Genomic DNA, 12,215 nt, shown 5'->3' with positions numbered 1-12,215 from the left:
ACAGGGGACATCCTGCATTTTTCAATAGCCGAGGTACAATCAACAGCCAGTGTTTGCCCTAAAACTGACCCTACACATCCCTGAAAGAAACAAAACATTTTATTTAAGTTAGGCTATTTACCTAATTTATGTTCACTTGTTTGATTTCAACTCAGACGAGACTCTTTATGCATTTACAGTCACATTATTTATCTCTTCACATCTGTTTCACAGAACGACACCCAAACACACACACACACACACACACACATGAAGCAGAGCAGAGAAGAGACAGGTGAGGTGAAGGCTTGCTAGTGAATGACACCCTAAGATGCTGAGGGATTCTGTGTTTTTGTGTCTTAACTGAGCTGAAACAGATCAGTGATGCTGTTTTGCCCTTGTTGTTTGCTGGGAGTGATGTAATACAGCGCTGCATGAGGAGAAGGCTCTGCGCCAGACTCCGTTTTGCTTGTCAGCAACCAGTCTTATGAAAACTTAGGACACAGTTTGGCCTTGTGTGCTCTGATTAATCTGACATGCGGTGAACACACCAGTCATAATTTTGTTTTGATGAAAACCCAACTCCTGTCATTTGCTTATGGTGTTCTTCACCACTGTTAAGATAGAAGGAAATAACATAAGTAACAGACTAACCAGCTTTTAAAGTGACATATTTTCTCTTAAAGGTCTTGTAAAGCAACAGTATTTAAAATTAGGTCTCAAAATCATGAAAAAAATGAGCAGCGTTCTCTGCTTTGACATGGACGCTCTGTCTAGCAGCTTTATTGGACATGTCCAGACACGTTTGAGCCACCACAGTCAGAGGACGGTGACAGGATGTTTGTGGGGTTTTTTTTCTTCTGTTGGGTTGTTGGAACTGAAGTGAGCTGAAGTGAACTGCTGGGCTGATTTGGACTGAGAGAGTTGCTGGGAGGGTGAAGGGAGGGGTCGTCAGCCCAAAAAAATCCTGAACACTAAATTTGCATGTGATCTAATTCCACAGTTCAGTACTACACAGTTGTTTTCACGTTTTCAGTAACTATGTCCCAAAATGTGTTTAGAAAAAGCAGACATATCAAAAACACAGTCCCTTCGATATCATCTGTTAGAGAAGTTCTTGAACAGGGCAGTGCAGCAGAGAGTGAAGAGGATGTGAGCGAAGCTAAGAAAAAGATGAGCAAGATAGTTGCCTGTTTTGCAGTATATGTTCATTGTAGGTTACAGTGTGTCAGTGAAAAATGGCTGCAGCTTCTCAAGACCAAAGTAACGCTCCCCGTTGTTTCCCAACTGCTGAAAAAGTGAAAAGGGTTATCCTGTTAAATGATGTCAGGCAGTTTCACGCAGCGTCAATATGGCGATCAGCAAGAATCCCACCTACACTGAGAGGGTACAGTCTGCAGTGGAAAATGAAGCAGAAGAAATAGCTGGTACCAAAACAGAGTGGAGCAGAGTCGGGTTAAGCCTTACCGTGCAGTGTAAACACAGCGCAGGAAACCAGTGATCCCACCCCAGGTTCTGTCCTTGACCACAAGCAGGGGAAAGTGCAAAATCTATCAGCTCAATAACAGCAAGTACAACAAAGGCCACAGCTCCACGTTGTCCTCTGCCTTGTCCTGTCACCAGCAGCAGCACAAGAGTGAATAGTACTACGCCGCCAATGAAAACACTGACAGATATTTATATCTACAGGTACATTGCTGCAGCGGGTACAGAATGCTAGCAGAGTACCAAAGAAAAAGTGCAAAAAACATAATTATAGCTTGACAAAGACAGTCGTTGCCCAAAGTTAATAATTATGTTTAATCTTTTAGATTTAGATTTAGTTTAATATTAAATAAACAGAGAAAAGCATGAACTCTCCATGTTAGAGAGGCCAAAAACAACATTTTCTGTTATTTTATCATGAAAAATTCCATTAACAATTAATCGATTATCACAATTATCATCACTCAACATGGTATTTTATTATCTATTATCTTTATTGTTGAGTCCTGTGTAATTTCAAGCAGCTGAGTCAGAAAAACCATTCACATATGTCTCACTTCTTGTAATTCCCAGTTACAGATACTGGGCCTTTCTACCCCAACTATATGTTGCACTTGTTGAATAGAACTTCAAAAATGTCAACAGACCAGTGGCAAAATGGCTGTCAAGCCTCCATCTCTGGCAGCTGCATCCAAACAAAATCCAATATTAACACTAATACAGTCGATTAAGCTGATTTAAAAGGAGCTACAGATAGTGTGTGTGTGTGTGTGTGTGTGTGTGTGTGTGTGTGTGTGTGTGTGTGTATCTGGTTTCACTTTTTGACAAATCGCTACAAATACTAAACACAGCTTGTGCATATAATTTAGCTATTCAAACGGTGTGACCACAAGGCAAGCAGCGGAGGTAAACATCTTGGAATAATGCCTAAACTTTCTTATAACAGGAATAACAGGAGGTTTTCCTGTTCTTACATTTCCGCCAGCAGTGAGTGAATGCAGCATAAGGCCAAGGCCACATGTCAAGACAAAGCTGAAAATGTTCAAAAAGTACTGGATACACACATTGAAATCATTTTGCCAAGTTTTATAGTGAATAATTTGAAATGGCATCATGTCCTCTGCAACATCAGTGTTCTCACTGATGCAAAACAAACCCACATCACTGCTGTGTCTGCGTCTGGGAGACTGCTGGTATATGCTGTGCAGTATTTACCATGAGTTTTTCAAAGCGTGGTTATCAAACACGGTTATCACAACAATTAAAACTTGAAGCGATAAAACGACTTGCCAGGAATTTTATCATGGTTTATCATGAAACCGATTATCATTTCATCCCTAATGCTACAACTACAAGTGGAAAGATCTCTACAAAACAACATTTTCTTGAGTGAAACTCCAGTTATGAGTATTTATAATGAAAGCGAATCACATGACTGTTAAGGCTGATTTTGCTTTTAGCTAGTTTTGTTTGTTTGCCGGCTCATCTATTTGAGTCTATACAGTTCTCACCAAACCCCACTCCAGTCATACAAAATAAAATCATAGGCAGGCACTGAATATACAAGCTCAAACAAACTAACTGTTCACCATCATGATGGCAAAAACTATGAACACCCCCTTCCCCCCCAAAAAAAGCCCCAAGTTGTAATAAACCAGAAACACCCTTAAAAAGGCAAATACACAGGTGTTTTTCTCCTCATGACTGTCAGTTACTCCTGTTAGTTTTGTAGCGCCTGTCAGAGTAGGACAACCTACACCTTTTAGATTCTTAGTTAATAATAAGGTTGTCCCCCACCAAAGATTTTCCTAGTTGACTAGCAGTTGTTGACATTAATTGACAAGTTGTCACACATTTATACTATAATATTATATGTAACATTTTTGTGCTATGTTACAGAGAAATACAAAACCATAATAATGAGCCTTTAAAAAATAAATTTTACAAGCGTGTGGACAAAGTGAGCCATCTGTGAATGACAATGATAATGGCAAAAGCGGTAATGTTTCTGAAAGCATCAGAACGACCTTACTGGTCTGACAGAGAGAGACCATTTTGTTCATTTATGTCATCACGGTGTAACACTGTCCCTGTAAACCTGACAAACTCCAAAGATAAGCATGATCAATTAAACCTTCACTGATACTTAGTCTAACGGTCTAACGCTTTAAACCCTCTCCAGTGACTCCCTGTGACTTTGGCAAAAACTCATGTAAATGAATAGCAGTTATATCTTCAACAATTTAATTTCATTAATCATAGTTGTAGGTCTATGAAAAGGTTGTGACAACTCACAATTAAAGTCATTCAAGTGAAAGTGAAAGTTTTTATATTTTCAATTAAAACCATTTCATTTTCAGGCACCAAAATAATGACAAATCAGGTTCACAGTTCATTGTGAACAATTTTTGAAACACTTTTTTTCTTTTGAGTTTCTAAACCTCAAAGATTCAAGTTTATCTAAAGAAGAAAAGTAAATTATCTCAATTAAAGATTATAGGTTGGCAAAATGTTTGAGTTTGAGTTGAGCCCAAAACTCAAATCTACTGCAGTATGTTGCCTCAAAACGCTGGCTCGTCTTCTTGAGTCTCAATAAGCTAGCTATGGATGCAAAAAAAACGTTGGGTCAACTATTATCATTTACAAAGCACTTTTACCCAAAATGCTTTGCAGTGAGCCACAAACCCAAGCACGCACAAATGGTGGTCGGGTTTTGCTCAAGAACATTGCGACGTGAACAGGTGTAGCCGGAGATTGAAGCATCCACTCTATGATTTCATATACAACCCGCTCTGTCAGTGTCAGAGGTCTGAACTGCTCTCTGAAAATGTCTGTCTTTAAAAAAAAAATCTTTCTGCAGTTTTAAAGGGGTTTAGAGGGATTTTTGTGGGGTTTTACATCTATCACTGAAATAAAGTTTAGAATTGGACAGGAGATGAAGGTGACGATTCAAGAGCTAATGTCAAACAATGACATTAAACTCTGAGTATCATACAACATTTTCAAGTTTTAAGTAGCAGTGCAGTGTGTTGGATAGTCAGAGGTGTCCTGAAGGGGCAGCTCTGGGATTATGGGCCCTGGTCTGTTACTATGAGCAATTAGGTCCTTGTGTAACTGGACCGAAAGCTTTGTCGTCATCCTTGGAACTTTGTCAAACACTTTCTCAATGGATGATGGACTCCATTGTGCTTTGTCGTCTGTTCTGTTTGTGATCTTCAAGGACAGAATTTTAAGGCACAGCCAGGGATTGGAGGATGTCCAGTCCTCTATGGTGACCTCAGGATTGCATGTCAGATCTGTTCTAGTGAAGCTTTGTCAGCCTGTGATCTACATCACTTGGGGAGGTTTGCCGCTAAGTGTGAAGTGGTCAGGAAAGGGTCAGCACCTCATGGGTGCTTACAGAAGAAGGTCAACTGTTCCCAGTGGATTGAGAGTGAAATGCTGCCACAAGTGCTGAAGTTTAAAGCCACAATAATTCATTTTTGGCCACTCTGGGGCAGCACAATTGTGTTGTCCTTAAAATTTGTCCAGCAGACACAAAGCAACTTCGCCAACAAATTTTAGGTTGTGTCTCACTTAAGATATGTGTTGGTGTGACTCTGGCTTTTTAGCTAAAAGCTCCTATGCATTTACCAGCCAGTCGCTAACTTTGTCTGTCAGCCATTTCGTACTGGGCAGGTAGGATGCAACTGGTCTACAATACTCAACAAAAAGGCATGTCCATTTGCCTGGGGCAAGTGAAATGTCATACTGGGAAAGTAAATCTGGAAGAGAAAGAAATCACCTATCAAACTATTTTAATAATGTAAGTAATTTTTCAGGCAAAAATGGCAGAAAATGCCATTTTCAGCCTTTCAAATATGGAGATTTCTCCACTTTTCTTCATTTATTATCATATTAAACAGAATATCTTTGGGTTTTAGACTGACAAAATAGACAACTGACATCATCTTGGACTTTTGCAAAACAGGGGTGGACATTTTTCACTATCTTCTGACATTTTATAGATACTGCAGCCCTAGATTAAACATGGTAATTGACTTGAAGTCTTTCTTGCTATTTGGTAACTGTTAATAAATAAAACAATATGTAGGGGCAAGTAAAAATTGGCTTCAGGCAAAAAGATTTCTGACCCACTTCAAAAAAAACATTGCAGTTGAAACCTGTTATATTTCCGCGTAGCTGCAAATCATCAGTGTGACATAAAGTTCATCATCTGCTGGTGTCTGTGTGGGTCTGTGCATACCGTCTGTGTAGAATATATGAGCGTGCAGACCGTACGCCTCATCAAACATGTGAACATGTCTGTCTACGCTGACAGCCAACATACTATAACAGCATCATCATCATCTGTTTTGAGGTATATCCAGAGGCTTCATAGAACTATGGCAAACAAGACTGACAATTCTCTGGAGGTTTGTCACTACAAGCTAGTGCTATAGTAAAGGTCTTGTCTTGAAATCTACCATATTTCAACTCGATCTTGGTCTCAGAAAAAGAGGACTCAGAGCCGGTCAAGACCATAACTACTGAGGGGATATCGCAAGATTTTTGTTACAGTTACCAGCTGTCACCCTTCCCTGCCCCCATTCACATGCACGAAAGAGAAGAAGCTGTGGCTGTCTGGGAGGAAATGTCAGCTATCTATCTATGATAATAATAAAAAAATTTTGGCTACCTAAACCACAAATGTTCATCTGCATAACAGCATCCAAAAGAAAACACACAGCAGGGATCTGTACCAAACAAAGATGTTTTCTTAAGTCTGTAGAATATGACGTGTGGGCCAGGACATCTCTGCAGCACGACAGGTTTTGCCTTCAAAAATATATTGTGCCTCCTGTGATTTGAAAACTGCAGCATGCCACATTGTGATTTCAATAAAAACTTCTATTAATTGTTCAGCTCCAGCAGTGTGTAAGTTCTGCAATGCAACACTTCACGAGACGGCTGCGACCACGTCAAAATTTTATCTGCACTTTAGGGTTTCTTGTAGCTACACTGCATTTTTGTCATCACACTGTCGGAGTGAATTGTATATGATGTGTTTATCTATTTGATCATTTGTAGAAAATGGTGTCTTAACAGAAAGGAAGCATGAAGAAAAGCAAGCAAAGGGTAAGTGGTGCTAGCTAAGCTACCTAGCTAAGTTCTGTTTTTGCTACTGATAAACAATGACAAGACAGGCAGCTAATTATTGTCTTACATCAACATTAACACATGCTAATATCAGCTCTAACATAAATGCTACGTGCCAGTTTCAACCCCTCAAAGTCTTGGTCTTGTTTCAGTCTTGATACACTCTGGTCATGACTTGGTCAAGCTCAGTTTAGGTGATCTTGACTACAACACTCCCATGAGCAGCCTCTTTCACATTATCCATAATCATATTATATTAAAAAAAATATTGATTAGAGATTTAATTATTTCACAGCATTGTTCAGAGGTAAGGGGTAGAAAAGGTCTAGGAAAATTTCCAATCAACACCTTTATCAACATCTGGCCAAGAGTTTTGCGTAGTGGTAGTAACTGGCTAAAATGAGTTTGCTTCATAGCATGTCTGGGCTCAACCTGCTTTCAGACAGCAAGTGGTTTTGGCTAGGTCTTCCACCCGTCCACAGTGTTCTGTATTTTGAATAGGCTGCAGCAGGGTGCAACACCAACACTGTGGCTACTGGCGACCTCCAATCCTACTAATGACCTGCACCAGATGCTAAAGCCAGTGTCCACCTATTTTAAATTCCTCACATAGCTGAATAGAAAGGAAGTACTTAACAACATGACATGATTAGCAAAGTTAGCTAATGTCATAAACTATTTATTGGCCCAAACTAATCAAACTTCTGAAGTTGATCCAAGGCCGTCTTTGTGACTTGATAAGTTTGCTGCTGGTGAAGAGGTGTATAATTCAGACACTAGTAAAATTAGCTCTCATTTGTCACAGGTACTGAAAAGAACAGAAGGTTTTTCATTGTTATTGACATTTATCAATGCTCTGTGCATTTCTTCATCTACAAATAAAGCATATTTTGTCATAGTTTTTGCACTTGTGAGCCTTTTTGGTGAGGTTTCTTAGAACACTCAGAAGAGAGTGTGGTTTTATTGTCCCTGGAACAAGTCGCCTTTGATTATAATGAATTATATGTACAAATGTGCAACTTTCTTTTGCAATTTTCTCTAGCAGTTTTATTAAAAAAAAAAAAACCCTAAGAACGTTGTGACATTCACTGCAATCTTTTTGAAAAGCTGATGTGAAAACAAGCATTTTAGGCTGCAACAATCCCAAAAACAGCCTGCAAAATCCCGGAGGGACTGATCATCAACTCAGACAGCCTTGGTAAGCAGCTATAGCTCTCTTTGCCACTGTTCCTGCCACCTACCTTGGTGGCGTGGATGATGCGTTTACCTTGGATTGGCTTTCTGGAGTCCAAGAAGTTAGGGTTAGAGTGTGCCAGGCCAAGAAATAGTTGTTTTTCAACACATTAAAATAATAAAAGCTGTTTCCAGTCTTTGTGCAACGCAAAGCTATTGTGAGGGCACTTGGTCATGCTTGGTAACTTCAGATGTGAAATTATTATCACAATGTACAACATTCACCGTGGCCCGATGGCCCGTGGCCAAAAAATGTACTCTGTGGTCACCAAATTCCATAAACATCCCAATCATTTCATCATTTTAGTTCTACACTGTAGGAAAATAGTGAACAGTGCTTGTCGGAGGCGAGTTATTGATATGATACTGAAGTGTGAGTTTACACGGCTGACTCAAACTGCTAACACGATCCTTATCAAAGATCCAGAAACACAAAAGGTGGACTGTGAAAAAAACAAAATGGCAATGAAAAATTGGGACTGAATGGAAGTTAATAGGCTAGGATATGACACATCTAGGACATAATGCATTGTGGTGTGTGCCACAAGTTCCCTAAACTAGTCTTCAGGAAACACCACACCACAATTCATAGGATAAGTGCACAACACAAGTGTCACAGTTAAGGAAGTCTGTGTTAAATTGCATTAAATTGCCCAGATCTTCTCTGTTTGAACCATTTAATACTGTCGCTCACAAATCAATCAAGATATTTAAGGTGGTAAAAGAAAGACTGACCAGTGGAGTGCAAAGTGCTATATAAATAAATCTTTTTTCAATTCACTTAGTGTAAAGATATGGATAACTATTAAAAAAATGCTAGTTCATGTAATAGTGGGTTTACAGTATATTTTACATAAATACACGTTATATTTTGTAATGAGTTGTTTACTGTCATTCTGATAAAGTCTTTAAAGATGAGGATGATCAAAAGATGCATTAAATGCTAGCCACTCTATCTTTATCAGCTATATATTAACTCATACTTACGAGAACAAGCATTAGTATATTAGGTATATGTAATGTTTTGCTCCCTATATGTATGTAGCCTTACCTGTGATACAACTATATTTGTCTTTCCATTTATTGATCCTTAAAGTCTATTAAAGGAACAATGACATCCTTGTTGCATCAGAATAAAGCAGAGAAATCCTTCATGGATCAGAGTGCTGTAGTGTTTTTTTAATAACATCACCCATTTGGTGTATTCATAGACACTAAGTCAATATGTTGGTTTATATGTGTTACAGTGTTTATTTATGCATCAATCTGTTGAGACTGGCTACATTAATCTGTGTCTGTGCACAACAGGACTAGTAGGTAGACGCTGTGTGGCCTTGAACAGAGGAAATTGGCACACTGGTCAAAATAGCATTCAAACCACAAGGGTGAGGGAACAGAGCAGGAGCTAAAACAACCAGGAGGAGAAAAATTATCCTGCACGCTCCAGAATAGACCTATTTATATGTCATCCCTGAACAATTGTGCAGTGTCACTTAATCTGTGCACTCTTCATAGACATAAAGACTTAATGCCCTACATAACCCCAACATGAAATGACACATCTTATCGTAACACATACGTGGGCCCATTCATCATTTTTTTCCTAACTGTCACAGCTGTGACAAGTGCATGGTTAATTTGAGACAGAGGGAAAGGATCTAAGCAACACTGATTAAAATGGATGTAAGATGAAAAACCTTTGTCACAACTCTTTCATCAACATCATTAGAAATGGAGCACAGCAGCACCCAGAAAAAAATGATGCATTCTGTGTATCTACACCACTGATTAACACAATGTAGGCTGATATTCAATTTTACCACTGTTCAGATCAACAGCAGGGACCTGATCAATTATGCATTAAATAATCTGTGGGTTATATCTGGCTATCTGCCTGAGAGTCTTGATTTGAACAAATAACAGGCCTTCCCTGCTATTCACAAACAGGAGGACCACTGCTACGTATGTGCCAAATAAGCCTTTCAAAATGGGTAACACAGCCTGCCTGCCTGCATCCTCTCATCCTCTGCATGTTTCACTGATGTAAACAGCCAACAGGCCCCAAAGTGGCCTTGCAGTATCTCTGTGGGGATTTTTCACATGAGCCTGAGATGCAGGGTTAGTTTGCCTGCTTGCTACTATAGGGGGGGCTGGCCTGACATGTCGCCTGATGAAAAATAACAGTGAAGTAGGGCTGCTCAATTAATCACAATCACAACAGAATCACAATATTGCCAAGTGTGGTATCCAAATCACAGAACAAGAACCAATATTTCTGTTAATGTATGAGAAAACAGCATTATAATGAGGTACTGTAATGCTGCAGAGATGACCTGGCCTAAAAATCTTGTTCTCCAGATGAAAGAAAACATGTTTGTTTGGTTCAGATCTCAATAAAAATCACATTATCAGGATTTTAATGTTTTGTTTTTTTGTGAACATGAAAACTATAACGCAACACTGGTCATTTCCACTGATCACATTGCATATTGCAATATAATTACAGTCAAAATAATCACAATATGACTTTTTTACCAAGTGAACTGCAGCCCTGCAGAGACAGCCAACAGGACTTCAGGCAGATGTCACCTTGTTTTGATTTAGGAACTGGATGTATAAAATAATCCAGCTGGCAGGCCTGGCAGCCCGCACTGACAGTTTCTACCCATCCGAATAAGTGATTGACTGCACCGTTTGACGAGCAAACTTGCTAATATTGTGAGAACGCCATAGCCTGCCGATAATACAGATTTATTACAAGATCGGTACATTTGGCCTAATGTGCTGCGCAGAGGCCTCCTCCTCCTCCCTCACAGCAGCTGTTGAAACCGAGCTGGCTGCCTGCTGGAGGCTGGACATGAGACTGGAGTGCTCAGGGCTCACACACAGACCTGAATGGAGTTGGACCGGCTGCTTCCAGACTGGAAAAAATGAATTCTGGAAACGACTTATAGAACACTGCCACTGAAATCACGCGAGAAAACACGACAATGCCATTTTATTCTATTTTGGTGCTTGCTGTGCTTAAAAAAACAAACAAACAATAATGCAGTATGCTACATTGTAAACGGTTAACAACAAGTTTGGCTGGTGTCCATCTTGTAGCTAGCTTCTTCCACCGTTTTCACTGCAATATTAGTCACAAGAAACAGCTAGGTTAGCTAACATGCTAACGAGGCTAGCTAACTACTGTATCTGCTCAAGAGAGATAGCTTGCTGTTAGCTAGCTCCTGTTTGTTAAATACCACTAGTTAGCTTAAAAGCAGCCCCCTGACTATGCGTCGCTATTGCTGCCAATGCCACCTTCCAGTACAAACTATGGAGAACGTCAGACGCACGTCAGTTTACTGCAAACAAATAACGTCATGAACGGCACATAAACAATGGAGAAAGCCGTGTTATTGAAGGTGAATTTCAGTGTGGTGGTGATAATAAGACCAACTGTCAGGGTGAACGAGTTCACTGTCACCCATTTGGGAATTCCTCTGCTCGTTTGTGAAACAAAGCAAGGTTACAGGACAGGAGAGGCAGCTCAGACTAGATTTACCAGGAGTACACACATACACACACATACACAATCAACATAATCGCATACTGTGTGTCTGAGACTGACTGTGTGTGTGTGTGTGTGTGTGTGTGCGCGAGTGAGAGACACAGAGACCCCCCCTTCGCAACAACACATTGACAGATTCGAGCTGAGACCCTCTGCTGTTGTGACTACTTGTTCAACCCATCAGGGACGAGTCAGCCCTCTAACCTTTGTAATGGACCCGCAGGTTGTTCTGTGACAGCCCAATGTAGCTGTATTTATCCTTGGGGCTCCAGGATCGGGGTAAAGGGGTCTCTTCCTCGTTCACAGCCGGGTAGAGCCGTTTCAGCCGCTCGTTCAGCTCGTGCTCCTGGTAATTAAAAGCAGGATCTCCTAACGGCAGACTTCCCGCTCCGAGCTCTGCCATTTTCTGGCCTCTGTTTCGGATCTTATTGTTCGTGTGTCTCTATCCAAAGCCCCGTGTCAGTCCGCTGGAGCTGTAGGCTGAGAGTGAGAGGGACTGAGGGGAGAAAATAGCAGTGGTGTGACATCCCCGGATAAGCAGCAGAATGTACTGTAGGCTCGAGCAGTGCCGCTTGGGTACTGTAGTTCAGCCACGCGCTCGCTTTTATGATAATTTCTCTAGAAACGACTACACAGCTCTACTACAGTTAGCCTGATGCTGGGCTTCACCGAGGAGGGTAGCTAGGAAATGTAGTTTTTTAGCTGTTGAATTTTGTGACAGCTTTTTATAAGAATATATTTTGTAATGCTCATCTCTTATTTTAGCCAATGTGGCACACACATGGAAGGTAGTGGAATATAAATATATCTCCTAGCTAGATGATGA

At 40.3% G+C, this 12,215-nt stretch overlaps 1 protein-coding gene across 2 annotated transcripts in view; it reads right to left on the bottom strand.

Annotated features, from left to right (window-relative positions):
- ranbp10 (RAN binding protein 10) overlaps positions 1–12,211 on the bottom strand; it is a 46,644-nt gene extending 34,433 nt beyond the window's left edge. For both annotated transcript variants that reach the window (XM_084733407.1, XM_084733408.1), the window contains exon 1: positions 11,594–12,211. In XM_084733407.1, coding sequence (XP_084589533.1) covers positions 11,594–11,792 — 199 coding nt within the window. In that variant the 5' untranslated portion in view covers positions 11,793–12,211. The remainder of the gene's footprint in view (positions 1–11,593) is intronic.
- Positions 12,212–12,215: the final 4 nt, after the last annotated feature.

Source organism: Lutjanus erythropterus, chromosome 13, assembly GCF_056507025.1.
Source record: "Lutjanus erythropterus isolate fLutEry1 chromosome 13, fLutEry1.hap2, whole genome shotgun sequence".
Lineage (NCBI taxonomy): Eukaryota > Metazoa > Chordata > Actinopteri > Lutjaniformes > Lutjanidae > Lutjanus > Lutjanus erythropterus.
Note: the sequence above shows the minus strand (reverse complement) of the source record. Positions and strands in the feature narration are given on the sequence as shown.